The sequence below is a fragment of the Eucalyptus grandis genome, chromosome 4 (genome assembly GCF_016545825.1).
Source record: "Eucalyptus grandis isolate ANBG69807.140 chromosome 4, ASM1654582v1, whole genome shotgun sequence".
Classification (NCBI taxonomy): Eukaryota; Viridiplantae; Streptophyta; class Magnoliopsida; order Myrtales; family Myrtaceae; genus Eucalyptus; species Eucalyptus grandis.
Window position 1 is genome coordinate 12,630,538 of NC_052615.1, and position 25,058 is coordinate 12,655,595.

At 39.1% G+C, this 25,058-nt stretch overlaps 3 protein-coding genes across 4 annotated transcripts; all 3 read right to left on the reverse strand.

Annotated features, from left to right (window-relative positions):
• Positions 1-2,502: 2,502 nt before the first annotated feature.
• Positions 2,503-6,483, reverse strand: LOC104441042. 2 transcript variants are annotated; one of them, XM_010054047.3, is made up of 4 exons: positions 6,266-6,483; positions 3,944-4,143; positions 3,498-3,762; positions 2,503-2,869 (listed from the first exon to the last, which is right to left on the reverse strand). In XM_010054047.3, exons 1-3 carry the CDS (start codon positions 6,353-6,355, stop codon positions 3,507-3,509), a joined length of 546 nt encoding a protein of 181 aa, XP_010052349.2. In that variant the 5' UTR covers positions 6,356-6,483; the 3' UTR covers positions 2,503-2,869; positions 3,498-3,506. The 2 variants fall into 2 exon arrangements, with proteins under 2 accessions (XP_010052349.2, XP_010052348.2); XM_010054046.3 differs by lacking the exon at positions 2,503-2,869 and having other exon boundaries at positions 3,155-3,762.
• Positions 6,484-7,864: 1,381 nt separating this feature from the next.
• On the reverse strand, positions 7,865-10,564 carry LOC104441044 (protein MOR1). Its single transcript, XM_010054048.3, has 8 exons — positions 10,226-10,564; positions 9,770-9,883; positions 9,366-9,446; positions 9,067-9,231; positions 8,843-8,971; positions 8,633-8,730; positions 8,370-8,526; positions 7,865-8,282 (listed from the first exon to the last, which is right to left on the reverse strand). Exons 1-8 carry the CDS (start codon positions 10,484-10,486, stop codon positions 8,220-8,222), a joined length of 1,068 nt encoding a protein of 355 aa, XP_010052350.1. The 5' UTR covers positions 10,487-10,564; the 3' UTR covers positions 7,865-8,219.
• A 12,945-nt stretch (positions 10,565-23,509) lies between these two features.
• LOC108959192 (protein MOR1-like) lies at positions 23,510-24,741 on the reverse strand. Its single transcript, XM_039310700.1, has 6 exons — positions 24,639-24,741; positions 24,340-24,504; positions 24,118-24,246; positions 23,909-24,006; positions 23,646-23,802; positions 23,510-23,557 (listed from the first exon to the last, which is right to left on the reverse strand). Exons 1-6 carry the CDS (start codon positions 24,708-24,710, stop codon positions 23,510-23,512), a joined length of 669 nt encoding a protein of 222 aa, XP_039166634.1. The 5' UTR covers positions 24,711-24,741.
• Between the last annotated feature and the right edge of the window lie 317 nt (positions 24,742-25,058).

Here is a 25,058-nt window from a genome sequence, read left to right on the forward strand (position 1 = left end):
GATGGGGTTTGGTTTTTCTGACAATTTCTTTAGGGGGAATGTTCTGATTTTTTGAATTGTGATAGGGTGGTGATTTAGATGAGTAGGGTCTTCCTCCAGCTGGAGTGGACTGACAAAATGAGATAGGAAGATTCTTTGTGGCTATGTGTATTCCATGTATACTTGAATAATTGAACCTCGCGAGAAGGGTTTTGTTTGATTACTCATAATCTATGTAGCCACTTGAAGAGAGAATCATTCTCTCTGCTACTGTCCAGACAGCTCTCTAGCTGGTTGTAAAGTAATTAGCAACTGCAAAACTATAGTTATATTGTTCTTATTGTGCTGCAAAAATATAAGAACTCAAATGTGTCCCCTTGGTTGTCTATTCTCGATTTCGAATCAGAGTTGGATATATTAAAATTATCGTGTAAGATTTTTCAGGAAATAGGTTGAAACTCAAATGATATCTCGTGCCATTCTTGTTTTCTCTATCTAGTTTCTTGTCATTTATTTGATTTCCCCGGCAGAAGAGTCGTTAAAGATGTACATGACTCTTCTTAGTCAAAGGGTACTACTAGCAATTTGTTTTTGTAAAACATTTCTTATTGAATTATATCAACTCGTGTAAACTTTAAACACCGATATAACTATAGTTAAACCTGCTTATTACTGAATTTATTTCAAAAGAATGTTTTTATTTTGTGTTGGGATTGCATGTATTATTGTTGGCTCTTTAGTGAATTGTGAGGTATTGCCACTTTCTTGCATATAGACCTTGGGTATAACTTAATGTATGACGAACGAAGAGTGCTTTTGTGGATATAAGATCAAGTATAAGAAAAATTTGGGCACAACAATAACCACTATGTTTCAAAAATTAATTTCTTACAAGAAATAGATTTTTCTATTTCTATTCCCGGGATGAGTTTCCGAGCAAAAATAGGCATTTGAAAACCACATAAAATTTCTCCTTCCCAAGCGGCAATGGGAGATGATTGCAGACAACTGGCGGGTGACTGAAGCCTAGGGACCAACGTCTAGCAACTAGTGTTCGACGGCAGGCAATCATCGTCCGGTGACTGGTGGTGGGAGGTGGTTGTGGATGGACTATGGGTGACTGACGTCAAGCGACTAGAGTCCAGCGTCCGGTGGCCTACAAAGGGCAACCATCAGCGGCGAGCAAGTGGTGGCAGGTAGTGATAGGTGTGCAACTAGTTAGTAATGAAAGCAAGTGATGAAAGAGTTTTTATTTCTCACTTTTGTTCTAGAAATAGAAAAGTATAAAACTTTTACTTCTCATGTCTATTTCTAACCTATTTTTAGAGTAAAAATTTATTCCAAAAATAGAAAAATAGAATTGCGTTACTAAATGGATTTTTATTCCAAACATATTCCTAAAATCTGAAAAATAGAAAATAAAATGATTATCATGCGCATCGTTAGAGACATCCAATTGGATATAAAAATTTTAAGGTCCACAGAATTTTCAATATTAATTGAATGATTAAGCGTTTAATTTGAATACAACATATCCTGTGTTCAAATCAGAGTGTTGCCATCTCAAAGTAGCAATAATCGTTTCAACTATCGTGCTAGGAGTAAGAAAACTAATCTACCTCGTGGAAGTGATAAATTCTCGTTAAGTACTTTAATATAAATTTCTTTCTTTTGGATATGAAAAAGGGCTCAAGCAGAATAAAAAATTGACATTGTAAATCTATTATCCTTATTTGATCACCTAATAAAAAAGAAGTAACCTTGTAGGAGGTAATGAAAAGAAACTAGTATTCAAGTGCGTATCGATTTCAAGTTTAGCCAGTTGGTTAGCTAAGCGATTTACTTCCCGAAAGTAATGATGCGTTTTAAACTCAAAACAGGAGCATAACAGTCTTCTGATTTCTTTAAGCAAAGTAGGGCCACCATTATCAATCAAGAATTTTGGATTAATTTGATTTGTGATGTTCTTAGAATCGATGATGATCTTATGAAAATTAAGTTGTTTTGTGAAGTTGAGTTCTAACCACAAAACCCAAAATTCTCCTTGTGTCGACAAACATATTTCTACGAACGCAGCAAAACCACCAAGGGAGTCTACTTCCTTCGTCTCTAAATAAACCCCTGCACCAGTAAGTCCTAGGCTGCCTTTAGAAGTTCCATAAATATTGGGTTTAATCCATCCAGAAGGTAAAGGATCTCATTTGACCAAAATCGGAGAAGTGCACGAAGATGTTCCATTTTTAAGTACTCATGTAGAATTTGATACTTCCGATTATGAATTATTTTGCAAATTTGTCCCTACCATTACTCTTGCATAAGAATGGCGGGTCACAACTTTGAGGCTTGGCAACAAGATCGACATTTAAATGCAATCCTCAAGTTCTTAACTTTTTGTTCGTGTAGTGCTGTAAATCTGTGCTTCAACGACTGCATTAGGCCAATTTTATACGTACACGACTAAGATCGAAGCGACAGAAGATACACAAGAAAATACTCCATTTTTCACTGACTAAAGAGATTGAATTGAGAAAGAATCGAATTCAAGACCTTGCACTTATTTAAACAGAAAATCCCAATCACCTCACTAACAACACCACGATGTCGAGTTTACATATACCAACAGGAGTCGGCGACATAGGTGCCTTTGCATGCATGGATGCATGAATCACTTGTCGAGACTGACACATGATCATTTGTCAAGAGATCCACACTAACTTGTCCAATCCACATTTTTACATAGGCCGTGTACATAACTTCGATGCAAAGCATAATGCTTCTCATTATGGGTGACTTGTGATTGAAACGTTCGACTAGAGAAATCGAAGAAATCCGATCCTAAGACCAACTGGTTGAAGATTTCCAAGCTGTCGATTGTATTACCTTCAAGATCCTGCGAACAAATATCAATACATATTGTGAATATGCATGGTTTTCCTGCATCGTACTCGTGAACCTCACTGGTCGGATTAGTATAAACGTGCAGAAGTTTACATTATGGACACCACATTGCTACAAGGAAAATTGCACTGAACCAGATAAATTGAACTGCCTTCTGGTAACCCTTTGTGCGGACCTGTTACTTGCGCGATTTACTTTTCCTGATGATCGACAGCTTATTCCAGTACATTATAGACCAGTAAATCCCTTCATTTAAAAGGGCAACCATAAGGCAGAGTGCACCAAAAGGGTCGTTTATAAAACTCTGAAATAACGTTCATGCTAACCTAGTCAAAAGCAAGCAATCGAGAACCGTTTTTGATCCAAAAAGAAAGATTACTACATGAACTGTAAATTTAGAGGTTAGAAAAGCTACTCTTACCTCAGGAGAGAATTTGACAATCCTGAATGAGCAAACATCTACCAGTAACACAACTGCTGTATGCAGTCAAGACAACAACCGGCATGAAACCAGCATCTAATTGGAACTTTCTATCACGCATACAGCTATCCATAACGATTCCCAGCTATGTTTGATGCAAGAGCTCAACAACTAGACCCAGACGTTTCTGTCCACTTACCAAAGTCGGCTACAGATTCCCCATCCTCACGCCGGTATCTCTGGTGTAAGGTGCAACAGCTTCATTTGCTTTGGAATAGTTAACATAATAAAGCTCGGAAACGATGCCCGTGAAGATGATAAATGCAGCCCCAGTCCCAAAGACTCCTTTCCGCAAGGTCTCGCATGATGGGGGGTTACTGGAAATTAGTGTAGTGTATTTGGTGTGGTAAGCATTTCTCACGGAACCAGCCAGCAAGCAAGCTTCAGCAATAATAAAGAATACCCTACAAGATAAAATCCGAGAAAATAATCATGGGTCACCACCGAGGTCTTGAGGGTTGACAAATATGACCAGAACTACAAATTGGGGACATAAGCATCATAGCATAGGGAATCAATGCTTTAGCAATAAAACCATCTCATGTCTCAAGATAAGCACAACTGGCATTCTGGATGAGCACATACCAGCTGGTAATGAAGAGTACTATAGCCCAAGTCCTAGAACCACTTGGCAACAGAGCTTTTCCACAGCATAAGCATCTGCTCACTGCCACTATCAGAAGCTGACTAGCCAAAAGGAACAATAGGGATCCCACGCCTAACCCGGTCGCAATGTCTGAATCATAATGACAATACTTCTCTGAAGCATCTTCCGCAATCGTCGCCTGCAGAAATGACATTCCCAAGTGAGATCAACCAGAGTAAGCTGTCCACACTACTTATATTCGTCATAACTAGTATATACACATTATGTATGTCTTATACTGCACGTCTCCATATGAATTATATGCCCAAGAGAAACTTCACAAGTATTGCTGGACTGATATGTGACAACTGTTAAGATCCTGGTGAACATGTTCCAGAGTCTTGGCGTGACTAGGTACTGACTGGAGCTGAATGTGCATATTGCACAAAGCAATAAGAGAACCATCACAAAATGGAAGTCAGTGATGTAAGACACTTAATAAAATTGGCAAGTTGTGTTTTTCTTGTTATACTAGGTATAGCTGGATGCCACTAATTCCTAAAGAACAAGATGAGAACAAGAAAACAACAGGCGTCACATGAACAGGGCGTCACATGAACAGGGCAGATCCTATGCAGCATATGATGATGACTCCAAGGATTCGCAAACCTGTCCAGGTTCAAACTCTTTATAAATCTATGATCTAGGCGGTGTGGTGCCTCAAGAAGGTGAAGGCAAATACTCAATTCAAGACACTTAAAGGTGCAAAAAGTGTCAAATGGGAAGGATCATAGAGCCATCTTAACTACATATATTGTGATAACAAGAAAAATGATTAGCGAGAACAACCGTCTGTCATTGAGACTGCACACATGTATTTATACTATGTTCACACATGAAAGAATAGGAACCCAAGATTGCAGGATATTACACAATCAACATAAATTGACATACATATTGAGTCTCCAACAACACGGTCAGTCCCAAAATTACCTATCCTTTTCTAAGATGGACAGAAGAAAGGAAAAGGAAAGCACTTCACTGTTTCTTTCAAGCCTTCACAATCAGGTCATGGAACTGGCAATCATTTGTATAATCATCAAAGATCTTGTTACTGAATACACACCAGAACCCCTTTTTTCCTGGTAGGTAAGCTAAGCTTCAACTCATTAAGAACATCTCGGGATGACTAGCCTCAATGCAAGCAAAACAAGCCGATAAGAATACATTCACATCAACTATATGAGAACCATACAACAAAAGCTGCCAGTAAGCAGAACAGAGAGGAGGAGATGTAGAAAGGACAGTTAGTAAGGCCACTTAAGTAGTTAAGCATACAGTTACAGTCATTTTTGAACTACCAACACATGATCTAACATTATTTTCTAGCTGACAGAAACATGATTCAGAATTTAAAATATAGTTTGCGAAGCCAGTACTCTAAAGCTACTACTTTCCCAAGTAATTCCTACAAATCTGTCCTTGCTTGATGGCAATCAAATATAAGCACAAGAACATCAAAGAGGGGATCCAGGAACCACCTGCACCGCTACTAACAACAGAGAAACCAAACAGAGCACAAAGCACATAGCACAAATACTAACATAAAAAAGAGCAATTCAAGCTGACTATTACGGACTGGATCATGTCCTTCAATATGCTCACTATAACAAGAGCCAAGGCTTCAAGTTCATGCATCGAAGAACCAAATTCAGCGATACTTCCACAAAGTTCATAGCCGATCCAGAAGAGAACAGAGAGCCAAAGTAATCAAAAGTCAAAAGTAGATTTGCATCCAAACAACAGAAAAAAAAACCCATCAAATACTATAGCTCATGGATGAATATAACCCTATAATGGAGATTGGAAATCAGTATAAATTCTCAGCAAGGACATAAAGCTCAACCAACTACAACAAAAAATATATCCTTAAACTACTAAACATGTGTTCTAGCTCAAAACTGCCTGCAATTTCTCCTGAAAACCCCGAGCCCGTCTCCTACAGAGGACACTCGAAAGTTTCAGCAGCAGGGCGAGTTCCAAACCGAGCACAGCACTCGCACGGCGTCAACCTTTACAGAACGACACGTATCTACCAAATTCACAGGCACCAACTCGAGCTAGACAACTCACGGAAGATTTCCCCCGGGAAGTCCTCAAGACCACCCCGGAGTCTCAGACCCAGAAGCTCAAAAAGCGTCAGCAGGACGCGAACGAGGACCCCACACGATGCAAAGGGAAAGAAAAGAAGAAGAGATGCACAGAAACAGCAAAAGAAATCTCGATGCTGTAGCTGAGCACGCTGGACAAAGACCACTCACGGTGTTCCTCCGCTGCTCTGCAGCGACAGCGAGCGCAAAGGCTATCAAATCGAGCACGAACACCACCGCCAGAACCAGCGAGGAAGCCATCTCTCTCTCTCTCTCTCTCTCTCTCTCTCTGGCGTAAAGTACACACTTCTCACAGTTGCTTTCCTCAGATAGAGAGACAGATACAGATACAGGGAGACAGACAGAGACGATAAGCTTGCGTGACAACTTCAAAGAAAGACCGACCATAAAAAAAAGAAACTTCGAAGAAAGAACGGTCTTGATTAAGTGCCTGTGATTACGCTAAGCATTTAATGAGCCGCAAAATTAATATTTCCAAATGATAAAAAATATCAAAAAACTTAGTACCAAAGATAAATGGCCATTCAACTTTAACTCAACATATACTATGATCTCTGAAATTAAATGAAAATGTCTAATGTTATTTTTTATTGATTTAAGTTTATAAACAATATTGAATATTTTTATATAGTCGAGAAGACAAATTTGAATAGTTCAAGGATCGCATCACACATTGAGCTAAAATTTAAAGACGGCATTAAATAAATTAAAAGTTCGAAAACTAAAATTCATGTATCATTTACGTCATTATTTCTATATTTAATAAGTAATCCTTAAGTAAGATCTGGTGTAGGTTGACCCGAAAACAATTAAGATTAAGTAATCACAAAAAATTATGAAATAAAATTAATACAAATTTGGCGTGATAATCTAAACTAATCATGTCAACGATTAGGACATTTAATTGACAAAAAGTATATATATTGGCACATCTCAATGACATCCGAGTCGAAGGCAATTTTGGGGTAAGGTCTACGACGAGGATTGCACTTCGCTGTGGAAGATGAGTAGATCCATCTTTTAAAATTTTGATTATACTTGCTATTTTGATTTTACGTGCTAGATATTTGCATCCACTTTTTCAGTGGATGAAAAGAGCTTTTAGAATCCAAACCAGTTCCCCTTAGTTTCTCTAAGATAAGCGCTTCATTATTGTCTTTGATTTAGAAATGGCAGCTCCATCCAAATTATGGACCTCCGTCTTCGCCGGAGGCGCCAAGACCCTAATTTTCACTAATATCGCGACAACATCGTTGTTTTCCATTTCAGCTACCACATAGATGGCTCGCTCGAGATGGGTATTTTTGCCCCCGAAGTAAAAGATGGTGTTTTTGAATCAGTCCAAAGTTTGGGAGTAATGAGCTCGCAACGGCGGTGACTTGCTGGGCAGTTTCCCTCGAGCTATAGTCACTGTTGGGCCTCCATCGCAGAGGCCCGTGAGACCCTAAATCGGCGTAAGCCGACAAGGACAGGCTCCGATGGATCCTCAATCACCAAAAAAAAAAAAACGTACAATGATGGGGCATAAGCAACGGGCAATGGCAGCGCATCTGCGTGGTGTTGTTGCTCATGAAAAGAAAGCAGGGAGGGAGAGAGAGAGAGAGAGAGAGAGAGAATGTGAGGGTTTTTGGGATTGTGTTAGTTTTAACAAAACACAAGATTAAATTTGCCAATTTAGGACCGGCATAAGATCTCATTCAAAAAGAATGAATGAAGAGGTATCATGCTTTTCACATATACTTCCCAATGGATGACAAGGGAAGTTCTTATACACTTCACCAACCAATTTTATGGATCATGTCTAGAAGGCATGCATCACAAATCATGCCATTAACAATGCTCAGACACAGAACATCACAAGAAAGCAATGTTGGCGATCACGTTGCTCGAGTGCTGTGATGCGAAACATAGAGCATTCATGCCTAATGGCGCGCCGTAGACAGGCAAATTCATCGAAGACGAAAATGTCAGTGCGGTCTGACATAGTAGGCAAGATATATATATATCTCGACTTAAAAAGTTCTCTGATCGGCGTACTCACTGTCACGACTCACTAGGAATCTGCAGAACGAGGGGGAAGAGTGTTGGGCTGCAGCCAGCTGAATCACCACCACTTCCCCTGCTCGGCAGGAGGCAATCCGAGTCTCCTTCTCGAAGCAGCCAGAGTCTATTTCATCACAAGAAACCGATAAGTTATTAGAAAAGCCGTTTTGAGATTAAGATTACACCAAACGAGAATGTAGTGGTAAATTACCTGGAGATAATGATTGATGTAGACAAAAATAATAGTCTGAGGGTCCTTGCCCCTGGGGATCCTCGAGAGGTGACCCTTGATCGCCGTACCCAGAAGCTTCACGAGTTCTTGGAGAAAGGTGAGGATCATTTGCCGCGGACTATTGCCAATGGCAGCTCTTTCCAGAGTATAATTGCATTGCCAAACAAAAGACATCAGTTCATGTGTACACCAGATGGGAGGTAAATGATCTAGAGCACAAGTCTCGAATTGTTAGAGAAAACCTTCGCCTGAGTCTGTGCATTGCCAGTTCTTGTAGATACTCATGGATGCTGAGAAGGACGCTGTCAAGATCAACAGAGTGTATAATACTCTTGATAACCTGCGTGGTCGAGGAAAGTTGGGACTTTATCATAACAAATTATTCGTCAAATTGTCATGAAAAATACTAATACTGAGTGTATAAGAAATTTTTGAAGGATAAGTTAGATCACCGAAGTATATCTCATTAAGCATTGGATGACCAATTTATGGAATTTGCGGTTCCCAGCCAGTGAAGGCTGCTTTGATGGGCGTAAAAGGCTTATCAGGACAACAAATGATGAAGTCCGATCGACATTGTCCTGGATATATATACATATGCGACAATGAGTCAAAACCACTGGAACAAAAAACTAGCAAAGTTAACACAGCTTCTCGAAATATACCGCCGAATTACCAGAATCTTAAGCAGCAAGAAGTTCAGAGATCCCTGAGGCTGCATCCCACTCCATGTGTGCGAGAGCCGTTCATCCAAAATCCCAAGAAGAAGCTTGGTAATGAGAAGCTCGAAAGTGGCCTCCGTGACAGCACGCGAAAGCTGTTTGTTTTCAAATCGAAAGATCTGCAACAACAGACATCATTGTCGGACTATTTAGTTCTGAATAAATCAAGGTTACTCCACAAGGCAGGTACGATTGGCGAGACAGAGGTAGCAATGAAGCATGCGCTTGAAACTTGAAATGATGTTTAACCGACCTGCAGGAGGGCGCTCTCAACGTGCTCCTGCGATGCTTCTAAAGCTTCCATTGAGCCAAGAGAGGATGTCATCTTGGAAATCTGCTAGAGATCAGATAGACGTGATGCAAATGACGATGAAGAATAGTGGTAAACCTAAACCTCAAGATCCTGTTTGGTAATAATCATGTTTTTTTAATTTTTCTGTCCTTTTGTTCTTCAGAACAGAAAAAAAAACATAAATTCATTTTCATAATATCAATTAATTTTTCTATTTTCCAAAATAGAATAGTGATTAGAAAATATGTTTGGAACAGAAACAAAAAGTAAAGAAAAATCCACGTTCTTAAGAACAAAAATGGACAGAAATTTTTGTCAGAACAATAAGTTACCAAGATAAAAAGGAACAAGCTTTGCATCACCACCTGATCTGCTAAAGACACGACAAGCCCATCTGCAGCCTTGGCGACATCGTTCATCACCTTGCCTTCCGGATCGCGCATGGCGTGCTCCACCACGTCGCTCACGAGCTTCGCAGGCTGTCGAAAAAGCACAGATGATCACTCCGTTTCTCGAGTAAGCAAAAACAAGAACTCGATCTACATCAATTCTAATCTACGATGCTGGCGCACATCATTCAAAATCAATCATCAACCCATCTGCACAGTCCTCGCAAAACACAATTCAGACACCCCCCCCGGGCGCCGCGCTTTCTCGTCAAGCTCGTGATGAAAACGCCACGAGAACAAGCAAACCCAACTTCAATCCAGAGGCAACGACTTCTGGGTATCACGCGCATTCGAAAACCGACGAGGATCGACCGTTCGGATGACCAGAATCGGGAACAATATACGATCAGAGGGGCGCAAATGGCAACTCACCGGGTCGGACGACAATAGGAAGGCCACCATCCCAGAACCTCCGGGGACCCCTAAGACCTCCTCCACCTGGGTCCTCCAGTTCCGGCAAACTCCCGCGCAAGCCACCGTGCTCCTCCGCCGCCACGAGCCCTCCGACGCCACGACCCTCCGCATGATGGCTCGTACAAGATCCTGGGGCAGCTCGGCCCAGCCGACCCTGCTCGAGCCGTCCTGGACCGCCGGGCTCGAGCCACTGCTCGTGCGGCTGATTTTGTTCGCCATTGGTATCTGGATCCTGGAAACTGAGAGACTCTGTAAAGTATGGAAATTTTGGAAAAGTCAAAAAACTTGAAGGGGAAGAAAAATAAAAAATAATAGAAACGGTCACTCTGTGCGAAAGAGAAAGAAGACAAAAATAAAAGTTGGAGTGCTCCGATCCGGTCAGATTCTATCTGGGGACTGGGAATCGGAATAGAAAGATTTTCTGAACCGGGAATCGGAACACCTAGTCCAGACTGAATTGATCGATCCAGTCCAATTCCTAGACGGTCCATCGAAACCGGTGGATGCTGGTCTAGTTGCATGTTATTGGTTTTCGGTATTTCCAGATGAGTAATACTTATCTTCTTTGGTTTTATAAACCTCGACCTTGAAATGCTATAAGAATATATATTATGAGTTAAAGAAGCATGATGTGTTTTATATTCCTTTGAAGAGGAAAAGTATATTTACAACATTATTGTTGCATAATTTCAAATCGAGCATTTCTACCCTTTTCATTATTTGAAATAGTTTATGAAGTGTTTATGAATTGAGTTGCAAAAGGTATTCTATTGGATGAGTTGAGCTACGAAAGATTGTGTGATTTTTTTATTTTTATTTTTGTAAATGACTTTGTGATGTTGATTTTCGATTTGGCTTGGTGGATTGTGAAGAAAGTTGTTGTGAGTTGGCATTACCGCTTAGTATCTATGTGAGTCCATAGGAGAGCTTATAAGTATGCATACTAATTTACGATATCTTTATGAGCCAGCCATCGACAATATAAGTGGACACCTTGTTAAGAGGGGGATTGGTTGCCTTGTCATGGAACGTCATGCATGATCATGGTTGATATCCGAACTTGAGATTAGTCATTGGGATGGATTATTGACATGTGTGTTGAGATTGATCAATCGACTAGATCATTGATATTTGTTTCGATATTATTGATTTAAATGACTATTTTTGCTATGAATATGTCATGTTGAAATATATATATAACTCATTTTGATCTTGAAGTTTGTTATGCTCGAGTTATGATTGTGTTTTAATTATATATAGTAGTTGCTTGATTTGCCCAAAATAGATATGTTACTCATTGAACTATAGTTGCTTATTCCATTTATTTTTGGTGTTTTTCAAATTCCTCTTCTAGCAACCAATAATACAAGAGTGCTATCATAGGGACTTTTGAAAGTTGGATTTTAGGTATGGTTTAAAGGAGTTGTTGATAGTTTGTTTGGTTTACATTTTTTTTTTTTTTTTGTGGATCGTACAAACTTAATATTGAAACCAACTTGATTTTTTGTCGTGTGCGTGTGTGTGCGCGTGTGTGTCAAATAACATGTTATAGTTGTTGTTTGAGACTACCTTCTTCAAGTGGAACGATGGCCATATCATTATGCCTATTTCTTCTTCTTTTTTGGGTGTGACAAATTGTATAATGATATCATGCATGCATCAGTTTAAGAAGGATTGGTTCGATTGACACATGACAACGAATGTTGATCAAAGCCATTTGATCTCATGAATCTCACAGTAAGTTATGTATATGATTATTTGTACATATTTTCTTGATCTACAATCCATAAGTATCATTTATATACTTTTTCTAGAGCAAAAGGACACTAACTATTTTTTCGCTATTTTTTATTTTTATTTTTTGGCATTTGGATCACTTAAGAGAATGAGTTAATGAAAAATGTTTTCCTAGTTAATAGAAAATATATACTTAAATTCAAGAAAATAATTTCCTCCTTAAAAAATCAAAAATATTTTTTTTAAAAGAGGGTTAATACTATAATAATTACCCAAACTGCTACACTTACGACAAATTTATCATAAATTAATTTTTTATCATGAAAAATCCCAAGGTGGTATAGTTGTAACCAATTTACCTCAAACTAATTTTTTACCACCAAAAACTTAAAACCGGTACATTTGTGACAAATTTAATCCCATCGGTTAGTTTTCATTAAATTGGATTAATGCCACGAAATGTCATAAACCGGTACACCTATCATAAATAGTGGGTAAAACCCTAAACTGGTACACGCGTCAACTACCACGTGTCATCAAACTTAGCAATTTGATATAAAAATTTAATGGAAATTAATATAAAGTAAATTTATCACGGATGTACTAGTTTGGGATTTTTTCTGGTATTAATCCTTCAAAGTATAGCTAGATATCAGTCTTTAGACTAGGAACTCTAGGTTTGGATAGCGAAACCATTACACTTGTTCCCGGCCCCTTGATTGCCTCCCCAAGCTAGGTCTATCAAGGTCCATTAAGGCCAAGCTTGGCCAAGTCCAAAAAGGCCAGGCACGAGTCCATAGAGGTTGGGCCTAGCCACGAGTGACTCGGCCTAGGACTTCAATATAGTTGCCCAACTCTACAACACCCTAGCCTGGATCCATAAAGAGTAGGCTCAAGATCCCAATGCTCACGCCCGAATCTCTAACACTCGAGCTTGAGTCTATTGAGGCTTAGCTCAGGTCCACAACACTTGGGCTTGAGATCCCACACCAAGGACAATGATCCCGGTGCTAATGCCCAAATCCTGGCCCATGTCCATGAAGATTGCACCCCAAGACCTCAACGTCTACACCCAGGTGTTGACACCTAAATTTTGGCGGCCCATTTATTTATTTAGTGCATAGAAAATTAGGGGTTAATTTTATCCCTAAAAAAATAATAATTGCATTGCATATAGATTCAGGTGTATTTACATTTTTTGCATTTTATTGGATCGGTGGTGAATGAATTCGGATTAGTGGTTCTAAGCTTTAATTTGGCAGGCCGGACTAAGCCCACGAAGCAAGTAAATTGGTCCGAGCCTATTTTCTTTTAATGACAAAAATTACTTAAATGGAGATTTGAAAAAATATTACGGTAGATTTTTTGAAATTTAAGAAAATTGGGTTGCAATCTTATCTTTAGGCGATAAAATCAGGAGATGTGAAAAATAAAAAAAGTGACAAAAAGAAATCTTCGCGGATGTTGATTTGAAAAGGAAATTAAAACCCTAATCTTCGGCCTATAAAATGGTTTTTCGCGTAGGGTTTCAAAGGGGGCCATACAATAGAAACACACGGCCACAATTTTGAGACGAGCAAAGAATAGAGAGAGAGCGGATGTTCTACACATGAAGGAGAAATCGTGAAGAAGGAGACTCGCCCCTGGCCAATTGAAGATCCCATTGCCCACTAGGTCTTCAAAGTCAAATTCTTCTTGCTACCGTGGAGATTCACGCCAATTCTCCGTCAACATCTCACTTTCATCTCCTTTCTCTCTCGAGGCATCCCGACGCAAGCCGCATCTGTGTGGCCTATTAAGCCATCGCAGAATCCCTAGCAATAACGGCGAGCTGCTGTCGAAGCTCGAGCCTGACCATCCCAAACCGAGAAGTTGCAGTGCCGGCGAATCACCGCTCTTATGAAGCCCACCAACGAAGAGAAAAAAGGACCATGCAATTGATACACATGGCCCTTGCTATACATAAAAAAGCCGAAGCTCAAGAGGGGATGGAATTGGCAAAAGGTTCGTGTGGTTCCATGGGGAGAAATTTAAAGTGCTGGTGATGTTTCGTTGGGGCCAAAGAAAAATTGAATATACGGCCATAGTACAGAGAGCCACAATGGAGGAGTAGAGAGAAGAAAGAAAAAGCCCTCTTGGTCGTGAGCTTGTCGCCAATCCATTGAGCCACGGATCCCCGCACAACGTCGAGGCTTGCCATCTTTTACTGCCGCGACGTTGTACTCCCGTGACTAGATACCCCTACTCTCGACGTGAGCCCAGTGCTGAATAGAGCTGCTCCTTGTCGCTGTGCCAACGAGCGACACTGTCCCTTGACCAAACACCGTGACGAATTGCTGTTCTGTTGATCTTTGTCCCGTGATCCTGTTGTTCTGTGGCAAAAAATTACTCCACGTTGTCTTGGTTGTTGCAGGTATGATTCGTGAGTGACATGAGAAGAAACAAAGAGAGATCGTGGGTGCTAGCCAGAAGAAATAAATATTGCAATGCCCTCGAAGATTGAAGATGGTGACCCACTGGCGTCGTTCGTCGGAGTAGTTAGACAATTTAGTAAATCATCCACTCACGGTCAAATGCAACAGAAGCAAAAATTCTTGAAAGCCACAAGTCAAAAAAGACAAGGCTAGAGAGAGAGGGAGGCGGCAATGTACAGAGAGGAAATTTTTCACTCCCCGCTGGTTTTTGCTCACATGTCCAGGGACAACACCGCCTCCACCCCTTCATTGGCACCTGTCGTGTTGTGCGCCTTGTCCCTGTAATTTTAATATTTTCTGCAGATTTTCCACACTAGCCTGGTTCTTCGTCTTCGACCACCATTGCTCCTCGGCATCCTAGCGAGTTCCAGAGCCCACCGCCGTTGACGTTCTAACCCGTTTCCATTGAGACCATGGAGCAATAAGCCATCATTGATGCCACCATCATCCGTCTGAATTTGGAAGTGTCACTCACGTGACATCATGAATTAGGTAAGACTCTCGAATAATCTTATTTTCATATATGTCGCTGCCTAATTCATAATATCGCAATATTTCTTTGAATGTTTGATCAATATTGCCATATCCAAGAGATCTCTTGATCTCTCATGAATTAGGAACTTTTCCTAATTTCACAACGTGCATACGATTGATAGTCCAATTTCACGCTTGAAATACGACTCGCAATCGCACAGAAAAATCGCCAATCCGATCTCACGCTCGAGATACGATTCGCGATTTTATTTGAAATTGACCAATCCGATCTCGTGCGCGAGATATGATTCGTCAATTTATTTCCAAAATGGACGTGGATGATATCTTGTCTGATTTGTTGCTGTGCTGTTCTCGATACTTTTATTTGATTGCTCCCGTAAAGGAAAAACCCAAAAAAATAATTGAGTTAGGTTAAATGCATGTTAGGATGTTACTGGTTTTGATGTTATGTTGCATGTTTAGGATAGGAAATTTATTTCGAATTTCTTAAATAAAAAGACCAAAAACATTAATTTAGGATATTATATTTTCTTCTCATTAATTTAAATTGCACGTTTAATTATTTGGCAATTTTAAATTTCGAATTTCATAAAAAAATTTAGAATTAGAGCATTCTTTACACGTCATTGCATATTATGATAGATTGCATGTTTATTAGGAAAATAAAAATCATGCGCATGTCATATAGAATTAGGTTCATACAATGCATGTCATTTAGTGATTTTTGTTAGATTCATTTAATTAGAAATTGCCCGTCATTAGAATTAGGTCATTAGATTAATTTAGATTGCATATTTAAGTGTTGCATTTCTTTAATTTCGAATCTCATGGAAAATAAAAAAAAAAAAATTTAGAATAAATCCATCTCATGCTTCAGGATAGATTACATGCTTATTTATGTCATATCGCTTAGGTCATATAGCTAAGTCATGTTGTAATGTCATATCATTTCATGTTAAATTAGTGGCATGCATTGCATAAAGCATGATTCTCATTAATTAAGTGGAAAAAAAAATTGCGTGTTAATTAGAAACCATATCTAGGGTTGTTGATGTGGGTTTTAATTTAACACTGCAGATGCTTTCGTTGTTTTGAGATAAGTCCTGCATTATTTCATTACTTTCTTGGGTGTTAAATTGGTGGTTTGCGCACCTGCATGGACACTTCACATGTTAGGGAATTAGATTTAACATCAATCCAAACTGCCTGCAAAAACATTTTTTTTAAAATAAAAGAAATGGTACCGAAAGGGCGTTAGAGAAATCTAATGTAACCAAGTCCCCGTACCCAAATCTCTGGTTCGTAGGAGTAAAGTGAATCTCCCATTACTTTACTTGGGTTTCTAATCGACCCACCAAAAATAGATTAATGGCGACTCCTGATTGAAAATCAATTGCATGTTAAGAACTTGAACCTAAGTCGCGAGTTGGTATGGACTTGGGAGAGCCCGAATTAAATCTAGGCTTAACAATTCATTAGTCAAACCCTAGGTGGTTCACACCCCCGAAAATTTGGTTGCGACACCAGGTCTATCAAGGTCAAGCCCGAATCACCAACACCCTTTCTAAGGATCTTTGCGCCGGTACTTAAGACCTTGGCACTTAGGCCCGGGATCTCCATGCCCATGCTAAGGTCCTCAACGCTTGAGCCTTGAATCCTAGGTCCATCAAGGATGGGTCCGAGATGTTGGCGCTTGCCCGTGTCAATCAAAGCCAAGCTCGAGACCTTGGTGTCCATGCCTAGGTCCATCAAGGTTGGTGTCACGACCTAAATTTCCATAAAAATTAACCTCAAATGAATATATAAATTAATTTCACTTCAATTTTCTAATAAATAACTAATTTATGATCAATTGTACAAGTAATTCAACCGTAGCTAATATACAACAAAACCTTTTGTACATAAACCCATCTCCGCTTTTGCTGCGCACTCTAATCCGATCCTTACTAGTGATCTTCGAAAGCATTAACCTAATGCCCATGAACTCCTAACCTAACAAATCTATAAAATATATTAGGGTGAGCTTAAGTTCAATAAATGAACTCTCTAGGTCTAAGATAGGAAATCACCTTACCACTCAACCTATTATCAACAAACAACATGAGTTCAAGCTGTGAATGCTAGTATGAGCATCTAGAGGGGGTGAATAGGTGCGAAAACAAACTTTTGCAAAGTATAGAGTAAAACTTTACTTTTAACCTGAGTCTGTTTAACAGTAGACTTTAAAATAGAAACGAGACTCTAACAATTAAATAAAGTTACGAGTAAAGTAAAAGAGTTTAGGGAAGAGAATAAGAACACGAGATTTATAGTGGTTCGGCTTAATCCAAGCCTACGTCCACTCTCCCGCACTAACAGCTCACCGATTGGATTTCACTATGAATCAAAAGAGTCATTACAGTATCACGTCCTTGATTCCACAGTATAGAGACTCTGCTACACTTTCTCAAGGTCTCACAAATGTATAAACTCTCTTTTGAGTACAAGTTCACGCTCAACAATTGAATTGACAAATAATAATGAGCTTCAGACCTTGGAATTTATCTATCGCGCACACACTTGAATAATTAAAACGTCTTCCTTATATACTCCTCCATGCCTTCATACCCGTTGGCACTTTCCAAAGGAGCTCTTCCAATTTACTCGTTAGACAGAATCAATTAGGGAGATCTCGAATTATTTAAGGAATATGACGATAGCCCACCAATCCTGCTCACCCATACAATCAGGATCTAAGTTTCCATAAATAGAACCTTCCAAGTATGTTTTCACCAATTAACGGATCTAAATTACCTGAATCAAAATGAATAATAGATTCCGAGATGCTATATCCAGCCGAGAGATTTTCTTTAGTCGATAGAATCAAATCCTTAAAAAAATACTCAACTCTGGATAAGTCTTCTTCGACGGTCTAGAAACTGTCAATTAGGGTAGACTCTGAATCTTGAGTCTGGTGGTTCGGCGGTCTTCAGACTTTGATGAAAGAGTTTGCAAGTCTTCATACTAGACTGATGGAAACGTTTTCTCCAACAATCTCCCCATTTTTTATAGTGACAAAACTTTCTTGCAGATTTGGATATTTTTTACCTGCAAAACAATACTCAAGCATACATGGATATCTCAAAAAAGATAATTAACTTAGTAAAAGATAGCATTAAATCCGCATCCATAGGAAATAAGTTAGTCCTGTAAATAAACAACTATATTTGCCATGAAATACCAACAGTGCTTAAAATAATGCAGCAAACATTAAAACGATCAAACAATCCAAATCCTGATAAAACGCGAACAAGCTGGAAATCTCTCATTGACTGGACAATCCCTTCCAGCTTTTTCAAGTCCTCCTTCAGTTGAGCCACTTCTTCACCCTTGGCATTAGCTTGAACTTGAAGAGCAAGAGCATGAATTTGATCATGCAAGGAAATTGAAGAGGCTTGACCTACATTTTGCAAGTTCTGAACTTCGCATCTCATGGCATAAATATGGCCTCGCATCTCCATAAGAACTTCAAGCACTCTGCGAAAGTCTGCTGAATTATCAGTCAGAGTGCTTGCCTCTACATGATCGGTAGGAGTATTGGCAGATGATGGCAAGTCAGCATGAGCACCCAAATTTGGCGATGAAATCTCATGACCTTCCTCTGGAAATTGAGAAGTATAGATATCTTCTGGATCTGCAAGTGAACGGCTAACATCTTCACTAGTAAAAACGATTGAAGAGGTACCTCTTTTCTTAGCAACTCCCTATGTTTCATTGCCTTCAGGCGGTGAGAAGTACTCTTCATTCTCTGTTTCCTCTTGTTCACCTCTGCCTTCTTCTTCCTCTGCAATCATTTCTTCATCTGCTTCTTTTCTCATCGATTCTCTCTCTCCATTCCTTTGCTCTTCTTCTTCTTTGTCCTGATCCTCTCTCTCCTCTGTCTATGGAACAAAACCTTGTAGGTTTCTCAATGCAAGAGCGGAAATGGTGATTTCTTCCTCATCTTCTTCATCCTCCAAGATGAGTGCTCTTCTTTTTCTGGATGGAACAGTCATTGGCTCTTTCCCTTTCCGTTTTGCAGCCGAAGAAACTTGGTGAGTCTTGACAGACGTTTTCTCCTTAACTCGCTCCAACGCTTTGTTTAGTTCCTTCAGTCACATTTTGGAAACCATTTTCAATCCTACCACCATTTGTTCACAAGTACGAACACATAGAATCTTGGGAGGCTGAATAGCTTTGTAACAAGCGCTAATACAGAAGTTAGCCTTTGTCTTTCACCATCGTTCTATACATGTGAAACATGATTGTGTGAGGCAGAGAGAACTTCTTGCCAGTGTTAATAGCATACATCAGCTTTGCTTCTGAGTTAGAAATGTCGGTCTTCAAAGTTGATTTGGGTCTGAGACAATTGATCACGATCTTGTGAAGAAAAATGTTTTAAGCATTCATCCTTAAGTACAAAATTCTTCCTTCAGCCATTCCATCCCGAACAAGCTCTACCGTCGCACAACCAACAGACACATTAATTGATTAAAATGCCCCTTGCTCTACTCCAATCACATCTGCCAATGTGTCAATATCAACAATATAGTCCTGGTCTCAAACACTAAAAGAAAATCTATTCGCATCCAAGAAACTTAGATTAGAATAGAAGTATGTAGTGAGTTCTGGATGAGCCACCGTTGATTCAGAGCAAAATTGTTCAAGTTGAAGAAGAGTGAATTTCTCTCTCAACTTCACATTCAGAAAATCAAGGAAATCAAAGTCCACACTTCTTTAGTTGATCACCCCTCTCTTTAGCAACTTAGTGTAAAGTCGTTTGTGTTCATCCGAGCGAAACAAATATGTCCTTTTGCTTCGAATATTCGCCCCAACACCCAGTCTCAGCTTAAAATGAGTGTATATTTTGGCATCATTATTCCCATCAGGCTGACTAAGACCTCCAACACATGGATCGCTTGGTATATTTGCAAATACTTGCTCTACCGACCCCGTAGGAGCAACTCCCAAACGTCTCATTGTTCACAAAAAGTGGGTTTCATTTCAATACCCTTTCTCTTTCAAAAATTCATCGATATAGTTCAAGGGAGTGCCTCCCTTCTTCAAAGTAGAGTAAAGCTTAAAGATAAAAGCAGGCTTTTGAGATCTTATGGGTTCTACGCCTTCAATGATTTCTTCCTCCGCTCTTTGATCAATATCTTGAGGTCTAGCTTGAGGAGATTGACGCGGTTGAGAATATTGTGGGCTCTGCTGCTGTCTTGGGGATTCTTCTTCCTCAGTAAGGTCAAAATGTGTAGGACCCTCACACATGTGTTGTGGTCCCCTGTTCGCGATTCTTGAAGACTTTCTTTGGGAAGCCATTCTCATAATCTTTGAGAGATTCCAAACTCGATTCGCGAAAAATGTGAGAAGTTTGAAGATGAAACTAAAGAGTAAAAGTAAGAAAGTGAAGGTCTGTGCTTTTAGGGTTTGTGAGGAAGACGATCAGTATATAAGGCAGTCAAAAAGAAGCATACGGAACGACGTAAAAGGAAAAATAGAAAATGCATTTTAAAAAATAATTGCCTTTTTGAAAAAAAATAGATAACCGTCTTTTCAAAAAATAACTTCTTTTTTTAAAAAGGAATGATTGCAATAATCACGAAAATTGGGGAAAATAACATCAATCAATTACAGATTAATAGATGAACGTACATTTTCGAGATTTTATCCGTGAGAAAAATTTCTAAAAACAAAAATAATCTTGATCTTCTGAGTTTGAGTATCTTTAGACTTTTATTCCTGAGTCTGAACTTCTTCAGACTTTAAGATATTGAGTCTCGAACGAATAAGCTCGAATTGACTTTTCTCAAGAGGCTTTGTAAAAATGTCTGCTAGTTGATTCTTTGAGTCAATGAATTAAATCAAGACTTCTCCATTTTGAATATTATCTCTAATAAAATGATGTCGAATTTCTCTATGCTTTGCTCTTGAAAGGAGAATTGGATTCTTGGTAAGATTAATCGCGCTGGTGTTATCACATTTGATCTCGGTGCATGAGTCTTCGATTCCAAAATCTCTTAACTGTTGCTTTATCCACAAAATTTGTAAACAACAACTTCCAAGAGCCACATATTCTGCTTCTGCTGTTAAAGGAGCTACAGTACTTTGCTTTCTTGAAAACCAAAATACTGTCTTGTTCCCAAGTAATTGACAAGTGCCCGAGGTGTTCTTCCTATCAACTCTGCATCATGCTAGGTCTACGCCTAAATATCCAAGGAAAGTAAAGTCTCCTTCTTTTGGATACCAGAGACCTAAATTAGAGGTTGATGCAACGTATTTGATGATGCGTTTTGCAACACTTAAATGAGATTCTTTGGGATTTGATTGAAATCTGGCATAAATACAAACACTAAACAAAATGTCAGGTCTAGAAGCAGTAAGATAAATAAGTGAACCAATAATACTTTTGTATAGCTTCTAGTCAAACTTTCTCTCCTCCTTCATCTTTGTCCAGCTTCAAGGAACTTGACATCGGTATCTCAGTTTTTTTGCAATTCTCCAAGCCGAACTTTTTAACAAGTTCTTTAAAATATTTTTATTGATGAATGAAAATTCATTCCTTCAATTGTTTTACTTGAAGTCCGAGAAAGAAGGATAGTTCACCCATCATGCTCATTTCAAACTCATCCTGCATAGTCTTAGAAAATTTCTTGCACAAATTATAATACAAGAGTAAGAGTGAACATGGAAATTAATGATCCTACAAATCAATCTATTCTAGATCTAATCTTAATTGATCTGTACAAATCGGATTAGAATTAATCAAATATTCTGTCAAGCTGCGTATCTTCCAACAAGACACAGAGACAGAGACGATAAGCTTGCGTGACAACTTCAAAGAAAGACCGACCATGAAAAAAAGAAACTTTGAAGAAAGAACAGTCTTGATTAAATGCCTGTGATTACGCTAAGCATTTGATGAGCTGCAAAATTAATATTTCCAAATGATAAAAAAAATATGAAAAAACTTAGTACCAAAGATAAAGGGCCATTGAACTTTAACTCAACATGTACTATGATCTCTTAATTTTGATTTAATTTAGTATGATTTCTGAAATTAAATTTAATGTACCATGTGATCCCATAGCTTTTGGTTCAAATTAGTTAATGGATTGTATGAAAATCTCTAATGTTATTTTTCTATTGATTTAAGTTTATTATTATTATATATTCGAGAAACGAATTTGAATAATGCAGGAACCGCATCACACATTGAGCTAAAATTTAAAGACGGCATTAAATAAATTAAAAGTTCGAAAACTAAAGTTCATGCATCATTTACGTCCTTATTTCTATATTTAATAAGTAATCCTTAAGTAAGATCTGGTGTAGGTTGACCCAAAAACAATTAAGATTAAGTAATCACAAAAAATTATGAAATAAAATTAATACAAATTTGGCGTGATAATCTAAACTAACCATGTCGACGATTAGGACATTTAATTGACAAAAAATATATATTTTCGCACATCTCAATGACATCCGAGTCGAAGGCAATTTTGGGGTAAGGTCTACGACGAGGATTGCACTTAGCTGTAGGATGAGTAGATCCATCTTTTAAAATTTTGATTATACTTGCTATTTTGATTTTACGTGCTAGATATTTGCATCCACATTTTCAGTGGATAAAAAGGGCTTTTAGAATCCAAACCAGTTCCCCTGAGTTTCTCTAAGATAAGAGCTTCATTGTCTTCGGCTTTGAAATGGCAGCTCCATCCAAATTATGGACCTCCGTCTTCGCCGGAGGCGCCAAGACTCTAATTTTTACTCATATCGCGTCGTTTTCCATTTCAGCTACCAAATTGATGGCTCACTCGAGATGGGTATTTTTGCCCCCAGAGTAAAAGATGGTGTTTTTGACTCGGTCCAAAGTTTGGGAGTAATGAGCTTGCAACGTACAATGACGGGGCATAAGCAATGGGCAATGGCAGCGAGGCGCATTTGCGTGGTGTTGTTGCTCATGAAAAGAAAGAAAGGAGAGAGAGAGAATGTGAGGGTTTTTGGGATTGTGTTAGTTTTAACAAAACACAAGGTTAAATTTGTCAATTTAGGCCTGACACGGCATAGGATCTCGTTCAAAAAGAATGAATGAAGAGGTATAATGCTTTTCATTTCATTGAAATGAAAAGCACATGTACTTCCCAATGGATGACAAGGAAAGTTCTTATACACCTCACCAACCAATTTTATGGATCATGTCTAGAAGGCATGCATCACAAATCATGCCATTAACAATGCTCAGACACAGAACATCACAAGAAAGCAATGTTGGCGACCACGTTGCTTGAGTGCTGTGATGCGAAACATAGAGCATTCATGCCTAATGGCGCGCCGTAGACAGGCAAATTCATCGAAGACGAAAATGTCAGCGCGGTCTGACATAGTAGGCAAGATATATATATCTCGACTTAAAAAGTTCTCTAATCGGCGTACTCACTGTCACGACTCACAAGGAATCTGCAGAATGAGGGGGGAGAGTGTTGGGCTGCAGCCAGCTGAATCACCACCGCTTACCTTACTCAGCAGGAGGCGATGTGAGTCTCCTTCTCGAAGCAGCCAGGGTCTATTTCATCACAAGAAACCGATAAGTTATTAGGAAAAGCCGTTTTGAGATTGAGATTACACCAAACGAGAATGCAGTGGTTAATTACCTCGAGATAAAGATTGATGTAGACAAAAATAATAGTCTGAGGGTCCATGCCCCTGGGGATCCTCGAGAGGTGACCCTCGATCGCCGTACCCAGAAGCTTCACGAGTTCTTGGAGAAAGGTTAGGATCATTTGCAGCGGACTATTGCCAATGGCAGCTCTTTCCAGAGTAGAATTGCATTGCCAAACAAAAGACATCAGTTCATGTGTTCACCAGATGGGAGGTAAATGATCTAGAGCACAAGTCTCGAATTGTTAGAGAAAACCTTCGCCTGATTCTGCGCAATCCCAGTTCTTGTAGATACTCGTGGATGCTGAGAAGGACGCTGTCAAGATCAACAGAGTGTATAATACTCTTGACAACCTGCGTGGTCGAGGAAAGTTGGGACTTTATCATAATGAATTATTCGTCAAATTGTCATGAAAAATACTAATACAAGTGTATAAGAAATTTTTTAAGGATAAGTTAGATCACCGAAGTATATCTCATTAAGCATTGGATGACCAATTTATGGAATTTGTGGTTCCCAGCCAGTGAAGGCTGCTTTGATGGGCGTAAAAGGCTTATCAGGACAACAAACGATGAAGTCCGATCGACATTGTCCTGGATATATACGTATGCGACAATGAGTCAAAACCACTGGAACAAGAAACTAGCAAAGTTAACACAGCTTCTCGAAATATACCGCCGAATTACCAGAATCTTAAACAGCAAGACGTCCAGAGATCCCTGAGGCTGCATCCCACTGCATGTGTGCGGGAGCCGTTCATCCAAAATCCCAAGAAGAAGCTTGGTAATGAGAAGCTCGAAAGTGGCCTCCGTGACAGCACGCGAAAGCTGTTTGTTTTCAAATCGAAAGATCTGCAGCAACAGACATAATTGTCGGACTATTTTGTTCTGAATAAATTAAGGTTACTCCATAAGACAGGTACGATTGGCGAGACAGAGGTAGCAATGAAGCATGCGCTTGAAACTTGAAATGATGTTTAACCGACCTGCAGGAGGGCGCTCTCAACGTGCTCCTGCGATGCTTCTAAAGCTCCCATTGAGCCAAGAGAGGATGTCATCTTGGAAATCTGCTAGAGATCAGATAGACGTGATGCAAATGACGATGAAGAATAGTGGCAAAACCTAAACCTCAAGATCCTGTTTGGTAATAATCATGTTTTTTTTAATTTTTCTGTCCTTTTGTTCTCCAAAAAAAAAAACATAAATCCATTTGATAATATCAATTAATTTTTCTATTTTCCAAAATACAATATTGGTTAGGAAATAGTTTGGAACAAAAACAAAAAGTAAAAGAAAAATCTACGTTCTTAAGAACAAAAATGGACAGAACAAACATTTCCCGGAATAGAAGACTACAACAAAGTTGGGAATTGCGGTCGTCAATCTTTGATTGATTGTGTTCTTCC

Excerpts from the sequence above, each read along its gene's own strand:
- LOC104441044 (XM_010054048.3), bottom strand. The coding sequence starts at position 10,486 with ATGGCGAACAAAATCAGCCGCACGAGCAGTGGCTCGAGCCCGGCGGTC. Across the intron at positions 9,884-10,225 it reads TCCTATTGTCGTCCGACCCG|CCTGCGAAGCTCGTGAGCGA; the intron begins GTGAGTTGCCAT and ends CTTTTTCGACAG. Across the intron at positions 8,527-8,632 it reads ATGCACAGACTCAGGCGAAG|AGCTGCCATTGGCAATAGTC; the intron begins GTTTTCTCTAAC and ends TACTCTGGAAAG.
- LOC104441042 (XM_010054047.3), bottom strand. The coding sequence starts at position 6,355 with ATGGCTTCCTCGCTGGTTCTGGCGGTGGTGTTCGTGCTCGATTTGATA. Across the intron at positions 4,144-6,265 it reads CAGAGCAGCGGAGGAACACC|GCGACGATTGCGGAAGATGC; the intron begins GTGAGTGGTCTT and ends TCATTTCTGCAG. Across the intron at positions 3,763-3,943 it reads GTACTCTTCATTACCAGCTG|GGTATTCTTTATTATTGCTG; the intron begins GTATGTGCTCAT and ends TTTATCTTGTAG.
- LOC108959192 (XM_039310700.1), bottom strand. The coding sequence starts at position 24,710 with ATGACATCCTCTCTTGGCTCAATGGGAGCTTTAGAAGCATCGCAGGAG. Across the intron at positions 24,007-24,117 it reads GCTTAATGAGATATACTTCG|GTTGTCAAGAGTATTATACA; the intron begins GTGATCTAACTT and ends TCGACCACGCAG. Across the intron at positions 23,558-23,645 it reads ACATCAATCTTTATCTCGAG|ACCCTGGCTGCTTCGAGAAG; the intron begins GTAATTAACCAC and ends GTGATGAAATAG.